Source organism: Ictidomys tridecemlineatus, chromosome 10 (assembly GCF_052094955.1).
Source record: "Ictidomys tridecemlineatus isolate mIctTri1 chromosome 10, mIctTri1.hap1, whole genome shotgun sequence".
NCBI classification, from domain to species: domain Eukaryota; kingdom Metazoa; phylum Chordata; class Mammalia; order Rodentia; family Sciuridae; genus Ictidomys; species Ictidomys tridecemlineatus.
The window spans coordinates 30393847-30408238 of record NC_135486.1 but is presented as its reverse complement, the minus strand read 5'-3'; the positions used below and the strand labels follow the sequence as shown (position 1 = coordinate 30408238).

The 14392-nt window shown below is 39.3% G+C and overlaps 1 protein-coding gene across 2 annotated transcripts; it reads right to left on the bottom strand.

Annotated features, from left to right (window-relative positions):
- Window positions 1-266: 266 nt before the first annotated feature.
- Window positions 267-11605, bottom strand: Timm17a (translocase of inner mitochondrial membrane 17A). 2 transcript variants are annotated; one of them, XM_078022579.1, is made up of 6 exons: window positions 11494-11605; window positions 7146-7245; window positions 6942-7005; window positions 5355-5483; window positions 4511-4621; window positions 267-779 (listed from the first exon to the last, which is right to left on the bottom strand). In XM_078022579.1, the coding sequence occupies exons 1-6, from the start codon at window positions 11517-11519 to the stop codon at window positions 694-696; spliced, it is 516 nt and encodes a 171-aa protein (XP_077878705.1). In that variant the 5' UTR covers window positions 11520-11605; the 3' UTR covers window positions 267-693. The 2 variants fall into 2 exon arrangements, with proteins under 2 accessions (XP_077878705.1, XP_077878706.1); XM_078022580.1 differs by lacking the exons at window positions 6942-7005; window positions 7146-7245 and having other exon boundaries at window positions 11494-11562.
- Between the last annotated feature and the right edge of the window lie 2787 nt (window positions 11606-14392).

The window sequence follows — 14392 nt, the reverse complement described above, 5'->3', positions numbered from 1 at the left end:
CCACTTCCAATAAAATCAGGAAAATTGCCTGTTCTGAAACTCTCATACATTTTCCAGGCCCAACCAGACCCCACAACACACCCCTTATGGAGATCAGCTTCAGGGGACTTGGAACACATTAAAAACAGCATATATTTTATTTTCAAGCACACAACACCAAAATTTTCTCTGCATGAATTCTTCTCATACAGATAATTCTTCTTATACATAATTCACTTCAAGTGAGATGAGGGACGAGTATAAAACATGCATTATTTGAAATATGCTCAGTATGAAAAGGCAGAACTTTATAATTTATCTTAAAAGAAAGAGTAAGTTCCAGGAGCTTTTTATTGTTTGAATAATAGAACACATAAAACCAGGCAGAGAAGTCCCTAAGGAAATGATGGTCATGTTCCACTGTTATTTGCCCTTTGGTCCTTCATCTTCTAAGCACTTATTATATTTTCTTTTAAGGACATTAGATATTTATTTTGATCACAAATGCAATCCGAGTGTGAATACATAAATGTGGCATCTTTTATTCCCCCCCTCCACGTTCCTTTAAATAGAAAAAAGTGCTAAATGTCTCTTCATAGCCTATTTGGCCACAGTTGTTCCACCTATGGTTTTAAAAACAGACTGCAACTTGATCTTCTGAAATCTTTCTTGAACTACAGCTCATTCTGTTAAAGAAATCCTGGGAAAAAAGTTCTACTGATATTGTCGATAGTCTCCAAAAGGTGAGGATGGTAACTGGGTGGAAGGCAACTGGGAGGGGTCTTCAGCAAACTGAGGACCTGCAATTAAGAAATAAAAATGATTCTTAAATAACCTGAATGTTATATAATTAAAAAAGAACAAGTCTCTGTATAAAGTAAACCAATCAACTAAAAAATTATGTGCTACACTAGAGCTGTAATCTGAATTTCTTTTTAGACCTGCCTATTTCCCTCAAGAGGTCTGGAAAACCTTCAAATTTGTTGTAACATAACAGATGTCTTCCATTTTTTTCCAGAATGAACAGCTCTCAAATGTTATGCCAGAAAAATCAGATGGATTCATTATAGCAAAAAGCAATACTCAAGATTTTATTTTGGTTGGGGAAGGTAGAGGTACAGGGGATTCAACTCAGGGGCACTTGACCACTGAGCCACATCCCCAACCCTATTTTGTATTTTATTTAGAGACAGGGTCTCACTGAGTTGCCTTAAGCCTCGCTTTTGCTGAGGCTGGCTTTGAACTTGTGATCCTTCGGCCTCAGCCTCCCAAGCCACTGGGGACTACAGGCATGCACCACTGTGCCCGGTAATACTCAAGTTTTTAAAGCAATTGTAATAACAAGCTGACATGTATCAATATTGGAAAAATCTCTCCCACCTCTTCACACATTTTTCAGTAGCTATTTAAAATTATTTTACAAACTGGGAGCAGTAATGCACGCCTATAATCCCAGAGATTCGGGAGGATGAGGCAGGAAGATCACAAGTTCAAGATCAGCCTGGGCGCCAATCCCAAAAAACCAAAGGCCAAATGTTTTCTCTGAGAAGTGGATGCTGATCCATAAGGGAGAAGAGGGGAGGGGATATTGGGAGAGAAAGATGGTGGAATGAGATGTGCATTATTACCCTAAATATGGGTATGATTGCACAAATGGTGTGACTCTACATCATGTACAACCAGAGAAATGAAAAGTTGTGCTCCATTTGTGTAAAAAAAAAGATCAGCCTGGGCAACTTAACAAGACCCGTCTCAAAATAAAAAATAAAAAGGGCTGGGGATGTAAAAAAATAAAAAGGGCTCAGTGGTAAAGCAGCCCTGGGTTCAATCCCCAATACCATACACACAAACACTCAGAATTATTTTCACCAAGTTTAAGTACTTAGCCATGTTTTAAAAGAATTCAGTAATCCAATTTATATAACCAATTAAGTATGGAATAAATGAAATAGGAAGCTATCCCCTAGCTTGCTATAGAACTAAGTCTTAGTTTAGTTTTCAAAGGATGAGGGGGCCTGGGAACTAAGAAAAAATGTGACACAGTGGCGCATGTCTGTAATCCCAGAGGCTCAGGAGGCTGAGGCAAGAGGATTGCGAGTTTAAAGCCAGCCTCAGCAAAAAGCGAGGGTCTGTGCAACTCAGTGAGACCCAGTCTCTAAATAAAATACAAAATAGGGCTGGGGATGTGGCTCAGTGGTCGAGTGCCCTGAGTTCAATCTCTGGTACCACTCTCCCCCCCCAAAAAAATATTTATAGAGGAATAAACAATCTTTTTTACTTTAGGGAAACTGAAACAGGCAAAAACATATCTAGGGGGGGAAAAAAGAAGTAAAATGGTAAAATTCCCTGAATCTTTCTAAGTACTTCTACTCTAATGATACATTTTTATTTCACTATAAAAGCAATATCTGTTCATATCCAAAAACCTGAGAAGACACTGGATGGAAAAAGACAAAAATAATCACTGTTATCATGTAGATACAGGTCTAGCTAATCTCTTTTTCATTATTTTAAGAATTTACTTTCTTTTTTGGTTTTGTTGTTTTGCAGTGTTGTGGGTTGAATAGCCAGGGATTTGTGCCTGTCGGGCAACTGCTCTACCACCGAGTTACATCCTCGGCCCCCGACCTTTTTAAAATTTTGACTTTGAGCCAGGGTCTTGTAAAGTTGCCCAAGCTGACCTTATACTTGCAATCCTCACAAGTTACTAAGATGTGTATTAGAAAAATATGATTACTTCTCAAAGATCTTCCCCCTATACAACATTTTAAAAACATATCTCTTGTCTAAAAATAAATGTGCCACTTTTAGGTTGCTTCTATATAAATGCTGAATTTTGATTACTCATGAGGAGATTCCCTCTGAGGAAAAAAGCTTAAAGCAAAGTAACCAAGGCTAATCTCTTATCTATAAGAGTTTTGTTATATCCACATCTGAATTTCTGAAAATATCAAATTCTCCTGATGTTTCATGTGAAGTCTTTTTTTTTTTTTAATCTTATTTTTTTAGTTGTAGGTGGACACATACCTTTGTTTTATTTTTATGCGGTGCTGAGGATCGAACCCAGTGTCTCACGCATGCCAGGCAAGCGCTCTACCTCTGAGCCACAACCCCAGCCCTCATGTGAAGTCTTTTACACACAAAAAAACTAAAAAGCAAAATTAGAACATGACCAACATAATAGAATGTTAAAACAGAAACATAAAGTGAGATGGTCATCTAGATCATCCCACTGGTAACTAATGAGCAGTGCTCTCAAAAACTGTGCCAAAAAGATACTAATCTCTCCCTCAGTGCTTCAGGGAAATCAAATCAAATTGGGAGGTATGATCTATTCCTGATTCTATGCTGATTCTTTTCCAAGCTCCAAAAATAATTTTCATCATGTCTCACTATTCTGCCCATTTCCTTCCCCAAATGCCAGGTCAAGTTTTTTACTATCACAACCCTCATATCTCTGCTTCCTTCCAATATCAAGGAATATTTCCATTTTGACCCTGAAATTTTTAACAGTTATAATAAACTGTACAAGTTAATGGCTGAGTAGATATTCCATGACCATGTAATGATCACTGAATCCACAATTTAACTTTTTCCCTATGCAACAGACAAGAGGAACAATCAGCAACAAATTACATGACCAATTTCTCAAAGAGACTTTCCTTACAATCCCAACGCTACCCTCCAAAATATAAGCTACCTTCTACTACTCTACATTTTATTTTCTTCAAAACAAGCAATATTGTTTTAAATAATCCATTGAACTGTTAATGTATCACCCCATGAGAATGTAAGTCTTCAAGAGTAGGTAAGGGCTGTCTTTTCTTTCTTTTCTTTTCTTTTTTTTTTTGTGTGGTACTGGGGATTGAACCCAAAGATGTTCTACCACTAAGATACATTCCCAGCACTTTATTTTTGTTTGTTTGAATGTTTTTTTGCAGTGCTGGGGATTGACCTTTTTTGATTTTTTGAGACAGGGTCCCACTAATTGCTGAGGCTCGCCTTGAACTTGTGATCTTCCTGCCTCAGCCTCCCATTGGTTCATGCTGGTATTACAGGCATGAACCAATGGATCCAGCTAAAATGACTAGAAATTTCTTAGAATAAGCAAAGAAGCACCGATAAAACCCAAGATCCATAAAGAAAGACCAACAGCAAATTAAAACGAAGAATTTTTGTCAATGTGGTTAACTAAACATCACCAAACTTAGATTATGTTCATGTTCACTTTTTTGACTAGAAATTGAGCCTATTATCATAGTCTTCATGAATTTCAGCATGTTAATACCTAATGTAGAAATCAAACTATCCCATTTTAGCAGACAAAATATTCTTTCTTAACATTAGGAAACCAGAGAATATAGCTCAGTTGGTAGAGTGCTTACCTCAAATACACAAGGCCCTGGGTTCAATCCCCAGCACCAATAAATAAAAAAAAAAAAAAGAAAAAAGCTCACTTTTTTAAAAAAATAAAATAAAATTTAGGAAACCATTCCAAAGAGATACGGGATTAAGAAGAAAGAAGACTCACCATTGGGAAACTGTGTAGAGGCAAATCTTGTCAACAAGATACCAGCTCCTTCAATTAAAGCTAGGAGAATGCCACCCATTGCAGCTGACCCAACCATGGCCACTGGACCATCTGAAGACAATAACAAAGAGATTACTTTAAACGAAAGTGCTATCTGTATGGCATTCCCATTCCCAAACTCTTTCTCATTGTCTAGGACCCACAGTCAGCAAATTATGGTCCACAGGTCTAATTCAGGCCACTGCCTACTTTTGAAAATAGGTTGTATTAGAACGTAGCCATGTTCTTTCACTTATAATTAGCTATGGATGCTTTCACACTATGACAGCAGAGCTAATTTGTTGTGGCAAGGATCACAAAGTCCACAAAGCTTAAAATAATTACTATCTATCTGGCCTTTTACAAAAAAAAAGTTTGCTCACCCCTAGGCTAAACCACAAAGTCCAAAGGAATTCTGGTTTGCTCTCTGTCTCAAAGATCCAGAAGTTGTTTTTAAGCTTTTTATTCAATGTGGCAGGTACTATTATTAATTCTAGAGTAATGATGAAATCATAGTACAAAAAGTTTGGCAGACTGCCTGGTCATACAGGTAATAAATGACCTGAGCAGGACCTGTAGTGCTCTTAACCATTCTCATGCACGGGTTAGGAATCCATGTTATATCCTCAAACATTCCAAATACATACCGTTACACTTTTTTTTTCCCCCTCAAATGACCACATATATTCATTAATGACCACATATATTCATCAAATTAAGCAATGTTCATTTTTTATCTTACAGATGTCACTAAATTAAGACAGGAGAGGGCTTCCCAAAAAGTCTGTCTATAATGATTGCTTACTTCTTGCTGCCAGTATAGCTCCTGTTAAGGCACCACTAGTGATGGAGTTCCAGGGATCTTCTTTTCCTCTGACTTGAACCATACTACAATCAATCATAGAGAACAGGCCTCCCCAAACTGCAAAACTACCTATTTCATCATAAAAACAAACAAATACACATAAAAATTTCTTTTAACCCTTAAACTGTTCATTTGAAACAACATTTACCACATTTGTGAAATTCTCACACTCCAAATATGTACAAACACTAAACAAAAGTCAGAATACTTTATCTTTTCTTTCTTTTTTTTTTTAAATATTTTATTTACATTTTAGTTTTCGGCAGACACAACATTTTTGTTTGTTTGTGGTGCTGAGGATTGAACCCGGGCTGCATGCATGCCAGGCGAGCGTGCTACCACTTGAGCCACATCCCCAGGCCCACTTTATCTTTTCTTTTTGGTGGTACTGTGGATCATTAGGCAAGGGATGACTTGCCACTCCAGTTACATCCTCAGCCCTAAATTTTTCCTTCTTTCTTTTTTTGGTACTATATATTGAACCCAGGGGTGTTCTTCCACTGAGCCACCTCCTTGGCACTTTTTATTTTGAGATACAGTCTAAGTTGCTGAGGGTTTTGCTAAATTGCTGAGGCTGGGCTCAAACTTGGGATCCTCCTGCCTCAGCCTCCCAAGTTGCTAAAATTACAAGTGTATGCCACCACACCTGCATTACAATTTTCACTTCTAAGTAATGACAAGTAAAAAGTTTTCTCATGTCTTAAGAAAACAGTTGTCTCCACTTGGCTATATCTTTTTTTTTTTTAAAGAGAGAGTGAGAGAGGAGAGAGAGAGAGAGAGAGAGAGAGAGAGAGAGAGAGAGAGAGAGGGAGGGAGGGAGGGAGAGAGGGAGAGAGAGGGAGAGAGAGAGAGAGAGAGAGAGAGAGAGAGAGAGAGAGAGAGAGAAAGAATTTTTAATATTTATTTTTTAGTTCTCGGCGGACACAACATCTTTGTTGGTATGTGGTGCTGAGGATCGAACCCGGGCCGCACGCATGCCAGGCGAGCACGCTACCGCTTGAGCCACATCCCCAGCCCCCCCCACTTGGCTATATCTTTGTATGTGAATATAATTTCCATTTTTCCATCTCCCTTTTCTCAGCTTCTGAATAACCAAGTTTTATAAGCACAATGCAAGCACCAATGCTTGCACAATGAGTAAAAGAGAAACTTGGAGAAAAACCCAACCAGCTTGATCAGTTTCTCTCTTATGAAATCCTAACCCTTCAGATCACATTCTCTTCAACTTTACATTACTCCAGAAACTATTACTGACTTGCCAACACACTGTTGTTGTTTTTTTTTCTGGAGCAGGAAAAGGGAAAAAAATTTTTAAACCCTGAACATCTGAAGGATAGACACAAGATTCTCAAGTATATGCAATAATTCAGTTAACTTTCCCACACATAAATCAAGAACTTATAGGGATCCTAGTTTGTGACAAGATGTTAAACTAAAATCCTCACTAACAAAAAAAAAATATAATAGTTTCATCATCAAATTAACAGAAAAAAACAGACTAGAGTACAAATGGAAAATACTGCTTACCTCCCAATTGTGGAGCCCTGGTTCTAATAGCTGTCAAACTCCCTCGTAGTCTGTGGTTTACTCCCTATCACAAAACAAAAGGAATTGGTCCAGATTACTACACATTAGATGTGTAAGACATTACTAACCTGCTAATGGGGATGCCAGAAATATTATCAAACTCCAGTTTCCAGGGAAGATATATAAGACCAATCCCCTACTTACCACTGGAGAATTTCGAAAACCTTTGATTGCTTGAAAGATACCACCACCTATGGTACCCATCGTAAAGGCCCCACCACAGTCATCCACAATTCGCCAGGGGCTAAGGACAGAGGAGGAAAAAAAAAAAATGACCTTATTTCTCATTCATAAGCCATAAAACTTTCTTTGCTAACACAATAAGGGATACAACAGATTCCAATTCAGGATCCACTGCAATCAGCAAACATGTGGTCTATAAAATATATATATATGTATGTATATATATATTTTATATATGTAGGTAGGCATGGTGGCCCACAACTGTAATCCCGGCTACTCAGGAGGATGAGGCAGAAGGACCATGAATTTAAGGCCAGCTTGGGCAACGTAGCAAGACTCTATCTCAAATAAAAAAATAAGAAAGGGCTGGGGGGACTGAGGATGTGGCTCAAGGATGTGGCTCAAGGATGTGGCATGCGCGGGGTACTGGGTTCAATCCTCAGCACCCCATAAAAAATAAAATAAAATAAAGATGTTGTGTCCACTAAAAACTAAAAAATAAATATATAAAAAAAAATTCTCTCAAAAAAAAAAAAAAAAAAAGGCTGGGGATATAGTTCAGTCATAGAGCAACTTGGGTTCAATCCCCAGTACAAATATTAATAATGTGTGTATATACAGAGAGAAAGAGACAGAGAGATATATACACACACAAAGATAAAGGACACTGATAATATCCATATCTATTCAACCCCAAGTCATTTAAGCTAGAAGTAACAGAATTGGCATTAATTTCGTATTTTTTTTTAATATTTATTTTCTAGCCGTAGTTGAACACAATACCTTTATTTTATTTATTTATTTATTTTTATGTGGTGTTGAGGGTCAAACCCAGGGCCTCTCACATGCTAGGCAAGTGCTCTACTGCTGAGCCACAACCCCAGCCCCTAATTCCCTATTTTTAACAGAACTTTATTCATTCACTTACAATTACCAAATGTATTGTAAATCAGGCACTGTGCAAAAGCAAATAAACAAATACTCGGGAAATTATGCTGTAATTAACAATGCTGATTCAGTCTCTTAGAGATCAGGGTTAAGTTCTCCAGCTGCAATAAATTTCAAAGCTGAAACTGAGTGAATAAAGATTTAGTAATTACAGACAAAAACAAATTTTAAAAGTGTGCAGTTCTCCCCAGGCTTATGGAATCTAACTAAGCATTTAAACTGTAGTCTACATGATATCCTTTTAACACACTGGAATAATATACAGTAATTTGAGGTTAAATTTGTAATCCAGCTTCTGAGTGTAGCACTCTAATTTATGCAAAACTAAAATCTGAGTAATTTGGTAAGTAGAACAGAACTATTATTCTAAGAACCTGGCTTATAAAATTCTATGAGTAGTTAAATTCATTTTCTTTTATCTAGTCTCAAGGGAAAAGCACTACAATGAGCTACCTGCTCTTAAACTTATAAATTCAAACAATACTTGCTGGTTGGAGACTGATAACTAGAATAGAACTAATATTCTAAGAATCTGGCTTATTAAAGTCTGTGAGTAGTTAAATTCACTTTCTAAGTCCAAGATTGTTTTTTTTACCCTATGTAACATTACAATTAGTTGAAGCTGAAATAAATCAGCATTTAAAAAAATGGATAAAGCCAGGCATGGTGGCAGACACCTATAACCCCAGCAATATGGGATGCTGAGACAGGAGATCACACGTTTCAGGCCAGCCTCAGCAATTTAGTGAGGCCCTAATCAAGTCAGCAAGACCCTATCTCAAAATAAAAAATTAAAAAAGGACTGAGGATAGCTCAATGGTAAAGCACCCCCAAGTTCAATCCCCAGTACTAAAAGAGAAAGAAAAAAAAAAAAGGATAAAAACAGCAGGCTTCAGATCAAAGAGCAGTTACAGTATTACAAGAGAATATCTGAAACAAAGGCAAGATGGAAACAGTTTGTGACTGTCTGGCTAAATCAAAAATGTTCCTACAGCAAAGTGATGGGCTGCAGAGGATAAAGCCGACTCCACAAGAATATAAATATCAGGTAAAGCAGGCAAGAGAGAACCAGTAAATGGACTGAAGTCCTAGTTCAGTGGTAGAGCACTTGCCCAGCATGTATGAGGCACTGGATTCGATTCTCAGCACCACATATAAATAAATAAAGGTCCATTAACTAAAAAAAAAAAAAAATTTAAAATAGAACCAGTAACTAACAATGATAAGATTAAAAGTATCATCCATATTTTAGGCAACCACTTATGCAAATACAATCAATGAATTCCAAAAATGCTAAGTTATTTTCCTTTAGAATCCATAATATTTAACTTCGTAAAAGAACATTCCTGTCTCCTCTGCATCTCAGATTTAAAAAGAGGTTCATAGAGAGATTAAGTAACTTGTTTAAGATCATATAAGCAGCAATTAGTAAAACCAATTAGAGTACAAAATCCAGTACCCTAAAGCCCCCCTATCTTTCCACTAGCCTAAAGGTTTGGTTTGGTTTTGATTTTGGTACTGGGGATTAAACTCAGGGGCACTATACCAATGAGCCACATCCCCAGTCCTTTTTATTTTTTTAAATTTTGAGACAGAGTCTCACTAAATTGATGAGGCTGGCTTTAAACTTAAAATTGTCCTGTCTTGCCTCCCTAGCCCCTGGTATTACAGGCTAGTGCTACCACACCTAGCAGCCTAAAAGTTTTTGAAAAAAGAACTATGATGATTAAGTCCAAATGCTATATTAGACAGTGCTGGAGATAAGGAAAGCAATTAGGAAGTTATTGTAAAAGGCCTTAAGGCATCAAATAATATCCTAACAATAAAAATTGAAAGAAAAGCAGAAATTTTGAAAGAATTCATACTGCACATGTGGAAGGTGGGCAGTGGAGGGAGGAAAAAAAATGCTAATAATTTAAGATTGGATGACTTGAGAGGTTGCTTCAGGACTATATTGCATGGTAGGCAAGTGCTCTACCACAGAGCCACACCCATAGCCCTGAATATCATTATTTTTATAAGATCATTAACTCAAGGAAATTACTATACCTGCCCCCAACCATATCCAACAGCAATTTACAATGTGCTGAGCTCTGCATATAGAAGCACAATACACAAAGGGGGATAACTGTCTTTGATGAGGTAAGTGAGGAGCCAGGCAGTGCTTAAATAAGGTAACAGGGTTATTGCTAGCAAGGTAATAATTTAAACTCCTGGGCACTTTCATAACTTGAGGATACTTTGGTTCTTGTTCTTACACAAGAACACACACACACACACACACACACACACACACACACACACACACACGTGCGCCGCGATTAACCCAAATATCAAGATATAATTTTTCACTTATGACCTCAAAATCCTTAAGCTCTGATAACTTGAGACCTCTAACAGGTACTACATAATTTTACAATGATCTATTTATGTGCTTGACTTATTCGTCCTTTTTTAAAAAATATAACCAATTGCTAAGCACAGAGTTTTCACTCAATAAAAGGTGAATGAATGAATTTCTGTTTATGGCTTTTTAGAGAACATCCAACCATCTTTTTCTACTTCCCAGATATTTTTTTCCTCAAGAGAGAATTCCAAGCAGGAAAACGATGCTCTGGCCTAATGAGAGCTTATCCAGACCCCGTGGTTGAAATCTATGTTCCACTCATTTGATATGCTTCACCTTGTGGACACGTCACGATACAAATAAGGACTCAAGAATGGCACTTCCAGAGGGCGTGGTGGTGCACGCCTGTAATCCCAGCGATTCGGGAGGCTGAGACAGGAGGGTCGCCAAACTCGAGAGCGGCCTCGGGGAACTTAGTGAGCCCCTCAACAACTTAGCGAGACCCTGTCTCAAAACAAAGTAAATAAAAAGGATTGGGGTGTACTACAGTTCAGTGGTAAAGCGCCCTGGGTTCAATCCTCAGTACCAAAACAGAAAGAAGAATGGCACTCGCTCAAAGGTCTATTTTTCCCTTCTTTCATGCAGGCACTGAACAAAACAAGGCGTCGGGAAGCGTCCAAGGTCACCTCAGTGGGTCAGCGGGCAGAGAGGATTACTGCTGACCCCGCACAAAGTCGACGCTCTCAGCCTCGGGGGGGCGGTTCCCAGGCTCCATCATGCCCAAGCCAGGACCCATCTCCTCACCATCCACCGCAAGGTCACTGGAGTCTTGGGGTGGGGGAGCACAGTACCGAGAAGCCAACAGGCTGCCCACGTCCGCACTGCCTGCGGTTATCAAGCCCACGTCGACGAGCTGCGCCTGGGTTCGGTTGGCACCTCGGGAGACTGAACAGGGGAAAACGAGGGCCGAGGGCAGAGGGGTAAAGAAAAGCAAGGGCAGCAGATGAAGCTCACCAAGGCTCTCTCGCATACTCCTCCATCTTGACTCCAGCCGCGCGGGCGAAGCCGGGCAAGCTGGGCGGAAACTGACCCCAGCGGCGGAAGTGATCCGAGAGGAGGGCGTTACGGTCTACGGGGATTGGTTTACCGCTTCCCTTCGCAGCCAATGGCAATCGGGGCTCCTGGGGGCAATGCGTGGGCGGGGCCGGGGCCAGGGCCCGGGCCCGGCTCAGTGGGACTAGCCCCGCCCAGGTCCTCGAAGGCTGTGGGTCTGGGTTGTGTAGGCGAAGAGCTGCCAAGTGACAGAGTTCAAATTACTCAGTCACTGAAGTTCTGTGGCCTGAGATAAACCTGATATTATTCCGCAAGCTTCGTAAATACTTTACGGTTCCTTTTTTTTTTCTTTTGAGATACTGGGGATGGAACCCAGGGCCGCGCACTTAATAGGCAAGCATTTTACCACTAAACAACATCCCTGATCCTTTTAATTTTTTTAAATTTTGATACAGGGTATCACTAAGTTGCCCAGACTAACCTCCTACTTGTGATCCTTCTGCCTCAGCCTCCCCAGTTGCGTCGCTGGGATTATAGGCATGAGCCACCAGACCCTTCTGATGCTGCCGCTGCTGCTTCTCCTTCTACTTCTTCTTCCTCTCCCTCCTCCTTCTCCTCTTCCTTCTCTTTCTTCTTCATTTTTTCTGTAAATTGTGAGTTAATGCTATCTAATTCATTGTGAACTGTGAATCTCTTAGCAGCTACACATAGCTCCTTTAGGGGAGACGTTGTCTCATTGCCTTATAATCACAGTGCCTGAAATGTAATAGATGCTCAATAGACGTTTCTGAAATTGAACTGCTTGAGCCTGCTGAAAAGCCATGACCAATTGGACCCTTGATTTGAGGGACTTGACTCCAGAGCCTCTTCTGAGCCTCCCCACTAATGATCACAAAAAGGCATGAGAAATTTTATCCCTGAGAAAAGAAACTAAAATGATGGGTAACCATTAGATTGTTTTAGCTAACAGTCAGCAAAAAATAATCATGCGATGGTTATGGAAGGAGTTCTGTATTTTTTTACTTTAAAATGTATACATTTTTTGTTTCATGGAAAAGTCAACGTAATAAATAGAAAACTTCAATGAAAAGTGAGGTTCCCTCCATTGGCTTGGAAATAACTTAAGCACATGGATTAAACCCTTAATAGAACTAAAGATTATCAGTGTCTTTTTTTTTTTTTTTTTTTTTTTTTTTAAAGAGAGAGTGAGAGAGGAGAGAGAGAGAGAGAGAGAATTTTTAATATTTATTTTTTAGTTCTCGGCGGACACAACATCTTTGTTGGTATGTGGTGCTGAGGATCGAACCCGGGCTGCACGCATGCCAGGCGAGCGCGCTACCGCTTGAGCCAAATCCCCAGCCCCTATCAGTGTCTTATATATGTGAGAAGAACAGTTCAGACTAGCCATCTGATATGGATATATACATTCCAAAGGAGGCCTGTTTGGATTGTGTGACTGTCATTAAGAATACTTAAATCTAATTTATTCTACAAGCTGGAGAGAATAAGGGAGAGAAACAGTATGAGACTAGAAGGAGGAATTCAGAGAGCAAGTATTTAATCAGCACTCCAGACATAAATATTTCAATGACTAGAGATTGGCACTCTCATGGGACAAGGATAATTTTTCTGGCCTCACAGTCAGGTGGGGTGGGGGAGACTAAGTTTCTTTTCTTTGCTTCCTAAAGGAGCCATGTGTAGTTGCTGAGACCTTCATAGTTCACAACCAATTAGGAGATGTTAATTCACAGTTGACAGAGATCTTTGCTCTTCCTTGGTCTCAATTTTCAAGCTCTTCCAACCTCTCTTATTCCTTATTCATTATGCAATCTTCTAATTATGATTTGGTTTCTGAATATATTTCCATATAGGAGTTAATTCCCGGGCCCATGCTTTTAACTATTCTTGTCTTTCTGGTAGTTAATATTGGTTTCTACATCTGCTTCTTTTGAACTTGATTCTTTTGACTCAGTCACCAGGAATAGTCCAGGTTCTCCAGAGATATAGAACCAATAGTAGATAGATAGATAGATAGATGATAAAAAAGAATGAGAAACTGAGTCATGCAATGATGGAAGATGAGAAGTCTCATGATCTGCATTTGTAAGATGAAGACTCAAGAAAGCTGGCAGGATAGATTCGCCCAAAGCCAAAGGCCCAAGAACCAGGGGAGTCAATGGTATAAATCCCAATTTGAAGGCAGGAAAAGATGAGATGAGGTATCCCAGATCAGCAGTAAGGCAGGAAAAGAACGGAGATTTCCTCCTCCTTCTCTGATTTTATTTAGGCTCTTAGTGGATGATGTCCAGTCCCATCAGGAAGAATAGTCTCCTGAGAGTCCACCAATTCAAATGCTGTTTCCCATGGGGAACAACCTAACAGACATACCCCCAAACAATGTTTAATCTGGACACCCTGTGGCATAAGATTAACCATCACAATGCTGGTGCTCAGAGTTTACAAAGCTGAAGTCCAGATTCTAGCCTGTGGTTTTTCCAGCTGATTATTTCCTTTAGAGTAGCTATCCCTAAAGGAAATTACTGTTCTGGGAGACCCTCCTTAAGTGACTTGTAAACACTCTTAGACTTTTCCCTCTCTGTTTTCTTTCATTTTCTTCCAGTGCTGGGAATCGAACCCAGGATCACCACCATGCTAGGCAAGTACTCTACCACGGAGCTACACTCCCAGCCCAGTTTTGTTTTTGTTTTTTTTGTTTTTTTTTGTGGTAGTGGGGTATCAGGGATTGAATTCAGGGGCACTTGGTCACTGGGCCACATCCCCAGCCCTATTTTGTATTTTATTTAGAGACAGATTGCTGAGAGCCATTGCCAAGTAGGAATGACGCATCGGAATCCTTGCC

Bases quoted from the DNA above. Each gene is read 5' to 3' on its own strand.
- Timm17a (XM_078022579.1), bottom strand. From the start codon at position 11,519: ATGGAGGAGTATGCGAGAGAGCCTTG. The intron at 7,006-7,145 runs GTAAGTAGGGGA...GTTTTGTGATAG, and splicing joins GTTTTCGAAATTCTCCAGTG to GGAGTAAACCACAGACTACG. The intron at 4,622-5,354 runs GTAAGCAATCAT...TATTGTCTTCAG, and splicing joins AGCTATACTGGCAGCAAGAA to ATGGTCCAGTGGCCATGGTT.